Here is a 15,135-nt window from a genome sequence, read left to right on the forward strand (position 1 = left end):
TAGGCCCAAAGCCATCTTGAGAAGTTGGGTTTGGTTTCTCTTCTGAGACTTCGTTAGGGACGTATCATTTACAGCTGTCATGTACGTGGTATTTTCTTCTGACGAACAGTGTTGGTATTCTTAATTGTTGGAAACTGAACAGAGTGGACTGCTGATGGTACTTACTATGCTCTATCTACAGTTTAATTCTCTTCTGAAGGTTTCCGTTTTCTCTATTGAGTACCTACTAGATGGGCCTGAATTTTAAATTATTTTTATGTGCTATTGATAGAGATACTATTAAAATATTTAAGTATAAGGCAATAAAATATTTGTTCTTTGAAGGAAACTTTTAAAGTTTACATTGAAGAAATTATTTTAAATGAATGGGAGTTACATTGTCTTTATCATCCAAGTGTTTGTCTTGGGAAACAAGTGTTTCTGTTTCATTTTACTGTCTCTGTAGGTTTGTGTCCTTCAGTGGCTTCAGAGAATCTGTTTCTACAATTTGTTTCTATTATTAGAAGCCAGAGATCTAATAAAATTAGGAGAGTAACATTTTAGAAAGTAGTATGTTTGGGTATATGTAACTTAAATACAACCTATTTTTGCAAGGAACACTAAAGATGTTAATTTGTTTGTATTGTTTCCTGTTTAATAAATTTCAATTGGTGCTTAATGTAATAAAGTATTACTTAATGTAATAAAATCACAAATATAATAATTTTCATAGTCCTCATATTCGATTATATTTGACAGGCTCATCTGTTTCCTGTTCAACCACCATTTGCAGAAGAGTCAGATGAATGCCTCCCGAAAGTTTTAAACAGCAATCCTCCCCTCATCATAAAGGTGCCAGAATGGTGCATTTTGTATCTTTATTCAGTCATCTTGAACTTATCTGAAGGAAGGACTTGATATTTAGCATATTTAGCAGTTTAGATATATTTTCTGAGGGCCTAGAATATTCTAGGACTAGTGTTGTAAAAATCACCTACACGCTACCCTGAATGCTGTTTCCTTTTTCAGTTTTCTTTCCCTTTTTTTTTTTTCCTGAGGAAGATTAGCTCTGAGCTAACATCTGTGCCACTCTTCCTCCACTTTATACGTGGGTCACCACCACAACGTGGCTGACCTGTGGTGTAGGTCTGTGCACAGGATCCAAACCCATGGACCTAGGCCGCCTAAGCAGAGTGCACTGAACTTTCCCACTTCGCTGTGGGGCAGCCCTAGTTTTCTTTCGAAGTGACTAAAATGCAAGTATGTATTGCAATGGATGTATAGAAGCTAAGCTCATTCTATATTCAGATTAGATTCAAAAATATTTCCAAGCATGAAATATGATGATGTACAACCATATGCATTAGCTTTTCACAAACTCATGGTAGCAAAACAAAGCACCCTTGGTTTTTTTTAATCTCTGGATCAAGACGTATTTTTGCTTGTGTGGCATTTTGTTGGCTGTGATGATCAAAGGTGGTGCTTGGTAGTATGAGGCCTTCAGTGAACTCTCTTAAAATGTGGATAATGGTAGTGATTCCAAAACATTTTAACCAAAAGAGTTTAAAGAAGTTGCAATAAGTTTACAAATCAAGCTAAGTGAGAATAAATTTGATTTTAAATTGCATTTTTGCAATTTTAAAGTAGATCTATAATATGTGTGATCCTATTAAGAGGACATAGTACTTGAAAAAGAATTGAAATAGTTAGAATCAGAGTTTTGATTATGCTCTGGAAAAATTATAACTAATAAGAAAATGAACCATTGAGGCTCTGATTACCTTTAAATAGCAATTAGGACTAACTTTAATATATAAACAAAAATATAAGTAATTCATTTAGTTATTTAACAAATCGTTATTTACTGGGCAGGTGTCAGTTACTGCCGGTTGCTTAGGGTATAATGATGAATAAGGTGTTACAAACTCTAAAGGAAAAGGCAGATACACAAAATAATGAAAATTTACTATGCTAAGTGCAGTGGGAACCACTTACTCTCCATGGGACCAATGCAAGAGAGTTTCACAGAGGGGATGGTGTCTTGAATGATGAGTGAAGAGGTATGCCAAGGAACAAAATGAAGATTTTCAGTAAAAAAAAAGTACAACATATGTGTGTGTCTCCTATGTGCTAGGCACTGTCTTTGGATGGGGTAGCAAGCAAGATGTAGTGTGGTGGGTGGAATGAGATGAGACAAGTAAACAAGCAATTAGAATAAATTTTGTTAAGTGGCACGATTGAGAACTGTGTGAGTATGTGTTTGTGCAGGGGAGGCCAAGGAGAGTTCCAGGAGGAAGTGATGTTTAAGTTTCCTACCACAGGTCGGAAAGAACAGAGAGTTCTGTAGTGTCCTGTAGCTGGAGCCTATGGTGGGTGGGGTGGCCAAACAGAGGGTAGAGGCGGGAACGTTCTGGAAGTCTAGAAAGGAAGGTTATAGTGCTGAAATACTATTTCCTTTGTGAAAAATTTCAACTCATCTCCCCATAGATATATAATGCTAAGCCTAATTCATAAGTAAGATTTTATATGGAGATTAAACAATTAAATAATGTATATTTTTTCTCTTTTAGTATTTGGCCTTGCAGGACCTGATGTTGCTTTCTCAGTATTCTCCCTCACGAAGACAAGAAGTTTTCAGCCTTAGCCAACCAGGTATCGCTAAAAGTAACAGACTTGATTAGGCATGTGTATGCAGAAAGTATTCCACTTAAAGTTTTTGATGAGAGAGGTATATTTAATAAAATTTTATACATGAGCAAGTGCATTAAATGAAGTCTTGATTTCAATCTTAGACACCTAAGTGTTTGCATTGTTGTGGTTAGAAGTTATATCGTTGAGAAAAGTTTTTTTTTTTGTTTTTTTTTGGAGGAAGATTAGCCCTCAGCTAACTACTGCCAGTCCTCGTCTTTTTGCTGAGGAAGCCTGGCTCTGATCTAACATCCATGCCCATCTTCCTCTAGTTTATACGTGGGACGCCTACCACAGCATGGCTGCCAAGCAGTGCCATGTCCGCACCCGGGATCCGAACCAGCGAACCCCGGGCCGCCGAGAAGCGGAACGTGCGAACTTAAGCGCTGCGCCACCGGGCCGGCCCCAGAAAAGTTTTTTTTTTATTGAGGTCATAATAGTTTACAACATTGTGGAATTCCAGTTGTACATCATTATTTGTTAGTCACCATATATATGTGCCCCTTCACCCTTTGTGCCCACCCCCCAACCCACCTTCCCGTCTAGTAACCACTAAACTGTTCTCTGTCCATGTGTTAGTTTATCTTCCACATATGAGTGAAATGATACGGTGTTTGTCTTTCTCCGTCTGGCTTATTTCGTTTAACATGATGCCCTCAAGGTCCATCCATGTTGTGGCACATAGGATGATTTTGCCTGTCTTTGTGGCTGACTAGTGTTCCATTGTATATATATACCACATCTTCTTTATCCACTCATCAGTCGATGGGCACTTGGGTTGCTTCCAAGTCTTGGCTATTGTGAATAATCCTGCAGTGAACATAGGGGTGCATAAGTCTCTTTGAATTGTTGATTTCAAGCTCTTTGGATAAATACCCATGAGTGGGATAGCCAGGTCATATGGTATTTCTATTTTTAATTTTTTGAGAAATCTCCATGCTGTTTTCCATAGTGGCTGCACCAGTTTGCATTCCCACCAGCAGTGTATGAAGGTTTCTCTTGTTCTGCATCCTTTCCAACATTTGTTATTTTTTGTCTTGGTGATTATAGCCATTCTAGCGAGCTTAAGGTGATATCTTAGTGTAGTTTTGATTTGCCTTTCCCTGATGACTAGTGACAATGACCATCTTTTCATGTGCCTGTTGGCCGTCTGTAAATCTTCTTTGGAGAAATGTCTGTTCATGTCCTTTGCCCATTTTTTGATCAGGTGGTTTCTTTTTTTGTTGTTGAGTTGTCTGAGTTCTTTATATATTTTGGAGATTAACCCCTTGTCGGATATATGATTTGCAAATATTTTCTCCCAGTTGGTGGGTTGTCTGGGAAAAGTTTGGGTTTTTTTCCTTCTTCTCCCCAAAGCCCCCCAGTACATAGTTGTATATGTTAGTTGTGGGTCCTTCCAGTTGTGGCATGTGGGATGCCGCCTCAGCATGGCCTGATGAGCAGTGCCAGTGCCATGTCTGTGCTCAGGATCCGAACTGGTGAAACTCTGGGCCGCCAAAGCAGAGCGTGCACACTTAACCACTTGACCACAGGGCCGTCCCCTGAGAAAAGTATTTTTAAACTTTTATATTGTTTCCTTCAGCTCTGTCATTCCCTTAACCTGCAGAAATTATGAGGTAGCTTAATAGTTTTAGAAGCAGAAATCACAGTTTAAGAATCCTAAAAGTTTTGATGCTACAAGGGATCTTAAAAATCGGGTGGTCTAATCTGCAGATGGGAGCCCTAAGTCTCAGAGAGATTAAGTAGCTTAAATAAAGGTAATGTCAGAGTTGGAGTAAGAAGTTCTGTCCTTTAACTCCAAGCGCAGAGTTCTTTCCTCCTGCCATGACACTGTGCCTCCCTTAAAGACTAATAGAAAGGAACTGGATTTGATGGTCACCCAAGGGTGCTCTTGATGACTCGGAAGCACTTCTCCACTGTTACTTGCCAAACTCTTCAAGACTAGTTGTGCCAGTACTCTGCCTTGTTTCTAGAGAGAGAGCATTCTAGCTCCGGCCACCAACGGGGAACAGAGAACCTGGTAGCTTTTCATCTTCTCTCATTATCTTGCCAAACTTGCCAATTCTCAGATTGTAAAATAAACCTTCTATAGTTAAATGTTGCATGGGAATGAAATTCAGTTATATAAAAATATAAATGTTTGGAGCCCCTGTCCTTTCAGTAGTGTGAAAAATCCAGAGTTGATGCTGTGGAGAATTAACCGTAGCCATACTTTTCTCTCGGACTTAGCTTCACTTAGGAATCTCTATACATTAACTATTTTCACCAGATACTCAAGTAAGCTGTAACAGGGTGGTATGTTCTCTGGCAGAGAACTTGCATTCTAGGGCATATTATTAACATTTAATTGGACTGTTAGATGGTTCCCTAGTGGTCCTGAGTTAAGCAGTACAAAACATCCTGGGGTCAACTGATGGGCTGTTTTGTTTCTGGGATTCCCCTGGAGTTGTAAATGGGGGGCATGTTTAAGGAGCGACCTAAGTAAAGAGAGAATGCTTATTTGGCACCCAGGGGAACCAGTTCTCAGTGGGTTCCTCTGCTATTCTCAACTCCTAATGAAGCATAGTGGATTTTTACGTCATAGCTCTAGGGGATAAAGGTCTTAGAAAATCAAAAGATAATGAGAAATAAGGGAAAATAAGAGTGTGGATCACAGTAGTTTCAATAACCAGACAGCAGATATGTAAACTCTCCAAGAGTAAAATGTGATCATTATCAAAGAATATGTCACTCCTAGAGATACACGGGTATCCCCTGCTTTTCGAAAGTTCGCTTTGTACCACTTTGCTTTTACAAAAGGCCTATGTTAGTTAACTGAAGGAAATCTGAAGATGATTTTCACTGTTAGGGAAAAAGGTGAAAATAGCATTTTCGCTTTATGCTGTTTTGGCTTGTGAAGGGTTTCATAGGAACACTCTGCGTTCGGATAGTGGGGGAAACCTGTAATAACAAACGGACTGGTGTGCAAACGAAGGTGTCGGGAAGCACAGTGGGTCAGACACAACAGTTGAGAGGTCGCCGGGGCCAGAGGGTGCCTCTCCGTAGATGTGCTCATGCTGGTTGTCTTAGGCCTCAGTCTGCTCAGTGCTGCTAGTGCAGTAACCCTGGGCTTTTTCACTCCAGCTCTGCTGTCGTGTTTGGCTTTATTTTAGCGATCAGTTTGAGAGGTTTTTTTTATGGTAAAATAGCAAGTTTTTGCTTGTAGACTCTTGTGAAAATTATTTCATCCAAATATTTATTGGACTCCTGCTGTGTATTGGATGACACAATTATAAATAGTAGCTAAACTGAGAAAAGGGGGCCCTGATGCAAAGTGTAATGGAGTGTTTCTTACTGAGTTTTCTCCCCACTTTGAGCAGAGACTGTGAGATTATCTACATTTTAAAAGCTGCTGTTTGGACCTCCTAGGTGGACATCCCCACAACTGGACAGCCATTTCACGGGAGTGCTTGAATCTTTTAAATGATATGACTCAGAAACTTGTTCTCTACCAAGAAGCTGCTGCTACGAATGGGAGGGTGATGTCTTCCTCATACCCAGTGGAAAGTAAGAAATTGAATTGTCCAGGTAACTTCTTCTACTCCCAAGAGAGGGGAAAGCATTTACATTTTCTTTCCTAAGAAAGATAACGGTGGTTAATCTAAGGATATGTATATGAATGTGAGGTATATATTTTTAGGGAAAATTGATCTAATATATGGGGTATTGTACTAAACCAAGAAAAAGGTCTGGGTATCATTGCAGATTGAAACAGTTAAGTCCAGTGTGGTGGTGGGGTTAAAAAGGCTGACAAAATGTTGATCATCACAGAGAAGACTTCAGCTTACTCTGATACAAGGCCAGGTGCATCTCTACAGGTAATATTGGATGCTGTTCTGGTTGCAGTATCCCAGAGACAAAAAGTTGTTGGACAATGTCCAGAGAAGAGCAGTTGAAATGGAGTGATTCAGGGGTGGGGGCATCACATTTACTGTTTTAAAATAGCCTAATAGAATGTTAGTACCCCTTCAGTTTGAGAGATGAAAGCTGAGAGAAGGACGTACAGGTGGAGGAACCTATGCTGTTTTACCAAATCCCGTAAGTAGAAGATGCCTAGGCGTGTAAGACTGATAAAGACTTAATGTTCAGATGCCTTTGGAGCCAGACATTTAATGGAAGTGGGCGAAACTGGCTGGGTGAGGACGCCGGTAAACTTGAAAGCACAGGCTTCATCTGAAGGGGGCGGCTGCAGGTTAGCTTCAGTCCATTGTTCCTGTGTGGGAATTCGGACCCAGTATCTGGACTTCTGTTCTTTTTTTTTTTTTTGGAAAGAAGCCTGAAATCTGAAAAAAATTTTAGGTCAAATCTTCTACTTTTTAAATGTTGGCAACTAATCTGTTTAAAAAAATCTCTATATGGGCCAAAGTAAACACATCTCTGTTTTTGACTTCATTACTTTGGACGGATCATAGACCAAAAACAGATTACAAAGGAAAAATGATTGAAATAAGTTCATGAATTTTAAAAGATTTTTAAAGCTTCTAGAATATTTCAGAGGTTATCAACTTTCAGGTTAGCATTTATTTATTCAACAAATACTTTACTGAATGCCTACTGTGTACCACAAAATGTGCCAAAAGCCGGAGAACCAAAGATGGAAAACCCCTCTCAGAACTGACCTTTTAGTGGGAGGCCCATGAATAGTAACAAGATAGTATAACTGCTAAAAGGAAATCTGTCAGAAAGGAACCCCAATGGGTAAGATGATGTTTGATAATGAAGGGAGGCCTTGGATGTGTGAAAAGGAGTTTAGGTTTTATCCTGTAGGGATGTGGAGCCATTAGAGAGTTTTAAATAGGCTAGAAACATCAAATTAGCAAATTAGGAAGATTATTGTAACCTTAGGTTGGAAGGATCATGGGTCTGACCAAATATGGATTATTCGTTATTTTAAATTGTTGTCATATCCCATTACTTAATCAAAAGTGACCTTCAATTTTGAAGAATAATTGCAAAACTTAAAAACCCCAGTCTTAATTTTTCAGTTGGTGATTCAAAGATTCTAATTGACACTAACCCTTAAAAAGTCATGTAATGAAAATTTGGCACTTTAAATGTTTAATGTTTTATGGTGGTTTAAGAAGACAGAATGCTAATATAATTTGTCTTTGTGCCTTCTACTGGAGTGGCAGGAAAAATGTTCCTTTGTTTTGGTACAACAGACTCTAAATTAGTAGAGTTAGAATTTTCCAAGAATCTATTTACAGAGCAGATTTGTAGGGTCAGATGTATAGATGTCCTGGGCAGATTAGTCTTTGCTGTGACTTTCGTTAACTTGAAAGAACTTTGGAGAAAATAGGATAAGGTTAGCACTCTCTATCTGTCCATTTTCACAATAGAAATTTGGCGTGTTTAGCTGAGTAATAGGTACAGTAGGATCATGCTGTAAAACTGGACAGATTCTAATGCAATAAAATTAAAGTTGTTGCCATTTAAAAATAAAATATAAATTGACAAGTTCATTCAAAACAGCTTAGAGTTAGAGAAGCTGACCTTGAAGATAAGGATATTCATAGAGCGGAAAAAACAGGAGAAGCTGCCCCAGTCTGCCGTGAAGAGGTGGGTGAAGCTCCTCGGGCTGCAGCAGTGAAGTCTGGCTCTTGAGAAATGACCCCACGTGGAAACAGCCGGCTGAGCCTGGGGAAGATGCGTTAGGCAAATGATGGGGACGTGCAGGTCTTGAGAACTCCCTGCTGGCCTGCTTGAATCAGGTTGCCTCTTCAGCACTGGATCTGTTCTTTTACAGAAGAAGCTACTTTTCAGACCCCGACGTCTAACCAGATGCCTCGGCCTTCAGTGCCACCATTAGTTAGGACATCACTGTTTTCCTCAAAATTATCTACGCCTGACGTTGCAAGTCCTCTTGGAAGCCCATTTGGCTCTGGTGTAATGAATCGGATGGCTGGAATTTTTGATGTGAACACCTGCTATGGGTCACCTCAAAGTCCTCAGCTAGTAAGAAGAGGGCCAAGATTATGGACTTCTGCTTCTGGTGAGGACTATTTTTTTTCTCAAATTTGAAATGTCATAGTTTCAGAGAATCAGATAGCCTAAGTTTTCACCTTCTTGGGTTTTTTTGTAGATCAGCAAATGACTGAATTTTCTAATCCTCCATCTACCACTGTTAGTGCTGAGGGTAAGACAGTGAGACAGCCCAGTGGGATTTATTCATGGATTCAGAATAAACGTGAACAGGTAGGATGATATGGTTACAGGATTTACATTTGGGCATGTAACATTGAGAGCATCAAGGATCTCACATGAGGAAGCCATCAGGAATGAATAGGACTTTTCTTTTGATGCTTCTTTTATTAACTTGACCCATATGAAATTGCCAGTACAGTAGTCTCCCCTTAGTTGCTGGGAATACATTCCAAGACTCCCAGGGATGCCTGAAACTGCAGAGGGTACCAAGAGCCCTGTATATACTATGTTTTTTTTCTATACGTATATATTTGAGGTGCGACAGCAAAACTAGCATGAATTTATTTTTCCTTCTTCACAATTTCTGGATAGATTTGTTCTTACTGTGGATCTTAGCAACCTCAGCATATGATTTTTTTTTCTTTCCTTATTAAGTTAAGAACTTTCACATTTTCACTTAAAGGCAGCACTTTATGGCTTCTCTTCGGCATATCCAAATGGCCACCATCACTGCTCTTGCGCTTTGGGGCCTTTACTAAGTAAAAGAAGGGTGACTTGAACACAGGCACTGTGATACCGTGACAGTCAATTTGGTAACCAAGACAGCTACTAGGTGACTAAGGGTGGGTTGTGTATACAGTGTGGATATGCTGGACAAAAGGGTGATTCATGTCCTGGGCCATACGGAGTGGGGTGGTGTGAGATTCCATCACTCTACTCAGAACAGCGTACAATTTAAAACTTATAAAATGTTCATTTCTGGAATTTTCCATTTATTATTTTCAGACCACAGATGACCATGGATAACTGAAACTGGAAAGCGAAGCCACAGTTAAGGGGGGACTACTGTATTTGACTAGTTTGGAGCTATATAAATTGCAATTTAGTATAGCTTAACCTAGTACAGTGCCTTTGATCTGTGAATTCTTTAAGAGAGATTTATTGAGTTCTTTATATATGCAGGATGTGGTTTTAGGCACTGGGAAAATAGCAAACAAAAGTCCCTGAACGTATGTTTACATTGTAGTGAGGGCAAATAGATGAGCAAGAAAATGTATTATACTATATTTCTTTGAGTCTACAAAAACTATTAATTGTAAGACTTATTTTACGTACTACTAAGAAAAATTTGCCGGTTAAACCGTGACAGGCTATTGACTGTAAGGTGCATCCTGATATGTTCAAAATATGAAAAATATATGTCTTAAAAGGGAAGAAATTTGATCTCTTGAGTGCTCTATAGAAAGAGAGCAAGTAAGGGAAATGGAGTGCCTGGGGCAGGAGTACCATTTTATGTGGGGTGAGCAGGGGAGTCTCAGTGTTAAGGTGATACTTGATCAGAGACCTAAAGGGAGGCAGGGAACAGCAAAATGCACAGGCCCTCAGGTGGGAGCGTGCTGGGCTTGTGTAAGGAACAGCATGGACACTAGTGTGGCTGGAGCAGAGAGTGCGGGGAGAGTGCTGGGTGGGTGATGAGGTCGGGGAGGTAGCAGGCATCCAGAGCTCCTCGCTGTTGTAAAGACTGCCGTTTTCTCTGAGTGAGATGGAAAGCCGCTCGATGGCTTTGCCCACAAGAATGACGTGATGTGACCTTACGTTTTGAAAGTGCTGCTCTCGCTGCTGTGTGGAGACTAGATTCTCTGCGGCAGGATAGAAGCAGTAGAGCTGCTGGAGGAGCGAAGGAGGAGGAGAGGAGAGGCGGTAGTAACGCTGCTCGGGGAACTGAGTGGGAGATGCTGGTGCCTGTGACCTCAGCGGTTGTGGTAGAGACTGTCAGGTGTGAGATCAAGGCCTGACTGTGTTTTAAGGGTAGATGTAATAGGATTTGCTTGTGGTTTGGTTGTGGTGTGAGAGAGTCAATGTTGACTCTAGAGTTTTTGGCCCAGCACTGTATTGAGTTGCAATTTACGGATGATTCTGAAAGAGGAAATTTGATAGAGGTTAGGTGGGGACATCAGGGGAAATAGACGTTTCAATTTTGAGATACTTATTAGACAAACAAGTGAAAATACTGAGTAAGAAATTAGACATGTATCTGGAGTGTAGGGGAAAATTCTGGGCTAGAAATGAATATTTGGAAGTCATCAGAGTATAGACAGTATTTTAAGCCGTGAGACCCCATGAAGACTCTTGGGGAATATAGATACAGAAGAAGAGATGCAAGAACTGGGACCCTCCAGTGACTGGAGGTCTGGCAGAAGAATAGCAGAGGAGACCAAGAGGCCATTGCCGTGAGACGAGGACCAAGAAAAGAAAGTGTTTCAAGGAGAAGTGTGGCAGTTCTGTTGATAGATAGCATGAGATTCAAACTAAGAATGAGCTGTTGGCTAGAAATGTGCAGGTCATTGAGTCCTTGACAAGAGCTTTGGGGGGGCGTGATAGGGATGAACGCCTGATCGGCATGGGGTCAGGAGAGACTGGGAGAGGAATTGGAGACCACAAGAAAGGCTGGATCTTTAAGGAGTTTTGCTGTAAGGGGAGCAGAGACATGGGGTAATAGCTGGGAGGAGTTGAGGGGTCAAGGAAAGGTTTTATTTTTTATGATGAGAGAAATAACATGTTTGCTGATGGAATGATCAGTTTTTAGAGAGGGAAGAACTGAGGACGTTTTAGTAACTTCAGGATCCCCATCTATGGCTCTGTATGCCGGAAGTACTGCCTTGTCATGAATTCACTTTCAAGTCAGTTGGGCTATGTAGCTTTCAGCTTAATACTGAGGAAATTGTTTTCCATGTAAATGTCAACTAGTAGAAAAACCACTTCATGTCTTCTAAGATTTTTTTTTCGGTAGAGGGAACACATTCTTTTTTGATATTAAGAGGTTAAAAGGCAAGACAACTGTGGAGAATTGAGAAGGAATATGGTCTAAGAAAATGTCACCAGAACCCCTTTGAATTCGTTTTATTATGACAGAGCTCTGATTTGGGGGTTAGACGTATGTATGTGGGAATGCAATTTAGGCTAGATGGCGCATCCTGGTTATCCAGTTTATAATACAGAGGTATTTACTTAGGTAGTTTATTGTAAATATTGTTCTTTCTCTGTAAGATGTGAGGTGTTGAAGTTAGTGTCAGGAAGAACCTGGAAATGTGTAATACTTGAATAGAATTGAAAACTAAATGTGTTAATTCTTTTTTTCCAACTCAGATTAAGAATTTCTTGTCAAAACGGGTGCTGATAATGTATTTTTTCAGTAAGGTAAGACTATGTAGTTATAGCTACGTTGGGATTGGGGGGGAGAGGAAATGAAATAAAAAATGAAGTAGCAGATAGAATTTGACTTGTAAATATTTAGCTTGATCCTAGCAAGCCCAACAGCTTTGCCTAGTGCTTCACTGAACCTCCACGTCGTTGACCGATGTGCGCATCTCACCTCGCTGCCTCCCTGTGGCTTAACTCTGGTTGGCCTCTGAGTCTCTGGGCGGCTGGCAGCTTTGTGCTGACGTGCAGCCCTTCCAGCCATGAGCAAATCCATGACTATCTGATCCTCCGTGGCTCATTGTCCTACTCTAACATCTTTGTTGCCAATTTGGTGTTCAAAAGAAAGTTGACTGGGTTAGATCGCAGATGTTAAACTTGTAATGGATAAGAAGTAATTTCAGGCCACAAACTTAATGACTTTCCGACTTGTCTGTCAGCTATTCCAGCTGCCACAGGAGAGTAAATCTCAGTTGCAGACACTAAAGATTCGTTCCTGTTTTCACTGGCTACATCTGTTGTGTGTTAATTAATCCTTTGATGAGCAAAACCTTTGCCCATATGTAGGGGAAAGAATTTTTTAGTCTTTTTAATCTAGCTTCTCTCTTTCAGCAGATATTGCAGTATCAGCTAATAATGCACTCGATTAATGCCTTTAAGTGAAAATTTGCATTGGCATACATTATTCATTTTTATTGTTTGGGATTCATACTCTGGTGGGGAGAGAGAGCTGACTAACTGATAGGGTGTGGATACACATCACAAAGAAGTATTTCAAGTTCTTGAAACTTTTTTCGCTATGGTGGCAGGGAAAATCCACCCAACTAGCAGTTACCTTTACCAAAAATAGTCTACCTTAGGCTACCCATTAAAGCTTTGGAGAGCTGTCAGGCCCCTGAGGAAGGTGTCTTATCTTCCACCAGGAGGAAGGGAGGTGGTTGGAAGTTTGACTTCAGTTATTTGTTTCAGAAGGATGGGAAGAGAACTCACCTTTGTGTGTCTTATGTATGCCGTGCTCTTTTCACTCAAGTGCCCTGCTTTAATTCTAACAGCATTCCGGTGAGATTCTTTGTGTCCTCATTTTACAGATAAGGAAACCTGAAGCTCAGAGGGGTCAAGTAGCTAGCCTAAGGGCACATAGCCAGTAAATGGCAGAGCACACACTGAACAAGATCTCCTTTTTGCTTGGAGGTGAACGGCCACTTTTGATTCTGATTTTGCAAGGGGATCTATTGTATGATAAGGAGTTGTAGACACTGCTACTTGATGCTGAGAAGTGTACTGTGCTGGTGTATTTACTTGACTTCATTGGGCGCATTACCAAAGCCAGCAGTTGTTTAAATGGGCCACTTATTGCCCCATACTGTTCAACCTTGCTATGTTAAAGAAGGTCAGGTGATTTTTCTTTGGAATGGGCTTGAGGGTAGACAATTTAAGAGAGGTAACATGTATTTAGGCAGTTCTTTTGTTTTAAAAAAAAGCTTTTGTGGGGCTGGCCCGGGGGCGTAGTGGTTAAGTTCAGTGCTCTGCTTCGGGAGCCCAGGGTTTGGGGGTTTGATTCCTGGGTTCCAATCCCGGGCGCAGACCTACACATCGCTTATCGAGCCATACTGTGGTGGTGTTCCACATGCGAGTGAAGGACGATCGGCACAGATGTTAGCTCAGGGCCAATCTTCCTCACACAGAAAAAAAGCTTTCCTAATCATTCCGTTAAGTGATTGCTCTACTAATCCTCTGAGGTTGATTGAGCTTATGTAACTCTTATTTTAAATGAGAAACTGAGGCACGTAGAGATTTAGAGACTAGGCAAGGGTCACACAATAAGGTGGGGGCAGAGTGCTTTATTGCAGTGAAGTCATATTGTATAAGTATTTCAGATTTTAATTCTTGAGAGGCAGCTGTGAATTTATTATTGTTAGACTCTACATAGTCGATTAGATGAAAATAGAGTTTTTGCCTGGGGGAACTTAAATGTTTTTGTTGTGTTTGTAGCACCCAGAGGCCTCCATTCAGGCTGTTTTTTCGGATGCCCAAATGCATATTTGGGCATTAGAAGGTAAGCAATCTCAGTGTCCTGCAACTGTGTTTTAATTATCAGTTAAATATTGAAGGATATCCATGAAAGGTCAGTTCTGGACTTTGATGTCAATCTTTGAATTTTCAAATACATTTTTCTGTCTTGTTTTCTGTAGATCATTTTTCTTAGGTGTTTAGGTGTCCTTTAATTTGGGCAGAAATTTTCCTTGTATGTGAGTAGACAAACTGAGCCTGGGATCCCTGCATCTTCTGTACTGCAAAAAACTGTCATTAATGGATTGTTTTTTAACTGCCAACTTGTGTTGACATGACTTATTTAGCATATTTTAACATATTGAACTTAGGGTAAATAGTGAAAATTTAGTTGTTAAAGAGCTGTTTCTTTCCGTCGTACAGCTGCCGCCTCCTCAGTCTTAAATGCTGCTTCCTCAGAGATGCCTTTCCTGGCCCCCCGGGAAAAGTGTCCTCAGGATTCCTACTCTGTTCCCTTACTGTGCTTTGTTTTTCTTCCTAGCACTTATTCCCAACACAGTATTATTTTTAAAAAAATGTTTTTCCCTGCCGGCGCATAAGCCGAGACTGTCGCTCACTCGTGACTGCTGTGGCTGAGCACCTTTCAGGGCCTAACCCAGACTTTGGCCCCTCTGTCTATGGTATTACCCACTCTCCTTTATTTAGAAGTTTGTTATAGATTCAGGATGTTAATTGTTTCTCAGATAGACGTATTGCAAATAGATTTGCTTAATTTTGATTCACTTTTCACTTTTTTCTTCTTTTCCCCTTGAGGTCTGTCTCACTTGGTAGCAGCATCATTTACAGAAGATAGATTTGGAGTGGTCCAGACGACACTACCAGCTATTCTTAATACTTTGTTGACGCTGCAAGAGGTAGGCAGTACGTGGGTTGGTGGGGCAGAGATTGCGTCTATTCATTTCCCCACCTCCCCTTGCTTTTTCCATTTGTTTTTTATATATCACGTTTATTGAATAACAACACATATGTTGGAAGTTAAAATAATGGTACTATTCTCTCTCTCAGGAAATTATAATC

The 15,135-nt window shown here is 40.4% G+C and overlaps 1 protein-coding gene across 2 annotated transcripts in view; it reads left to right on the forward strand.

The window, feature by feature from the left end:
- The window catches only part of NDC1 (NDC1 transmembrane nucleoporin), a 49,017-nt gene that overhangs the window by 16,572 nt on the left and 17,310 nt on the right, over positions 1 to 15,135 (forward strand). The window contains exons 9-16 of one of the 2 annotated variants that reach the window (XM_046662228.1): positions 739 to 831; positions 2,550 to 2,631; positions 6,076 to 6,213; positions 8,453 to 8,698; positions 8,789 to 8,901; positions 11,998 to 12,048; positions 14,041 to 14,104; positions 14,872 to 14,972. In XM_046662228.1, the coding sequence (XP_046518184.1) occupies positions 739 to 831; positions 2,550 to 2,631; positions 6,076 to 6,213; positions 8,453 to 8,698; positions 8,789 to 8,901; positions 11,998 to 12,048; positions 14,041 to 14,104; positions 14,872 to 14,972 (888 nt within the window). Of the gene's footprint in view, positions 1 to 738; positions 832 to 2,549; positions 2,632 to 6,075; positions 6,235 to 8,452; positions 8,699 to 8,788; positions 8,902 to 11,997; positions 12,049 to 14,040; positions 14,105 to 14,871; positions 14,973 to 15,135 lie in introns of both variants that reach the window. The other variant, XM_046662227.1, reaches the window with a different exon arrangement.

Source organism: Equus quagga, chromosome 5 (genome assembly GCF_021613505.1).
Source record: "Equus quagga isolate Etosha38 chromosome 5, UCLA_HA_Equagga_1.0, whole genome shotgun sequence".
NCBI lineage: Eukaryota > Metazoa > Chordata > Mammalia > Perissodactyla > Equidae > Equus > Equus quagga.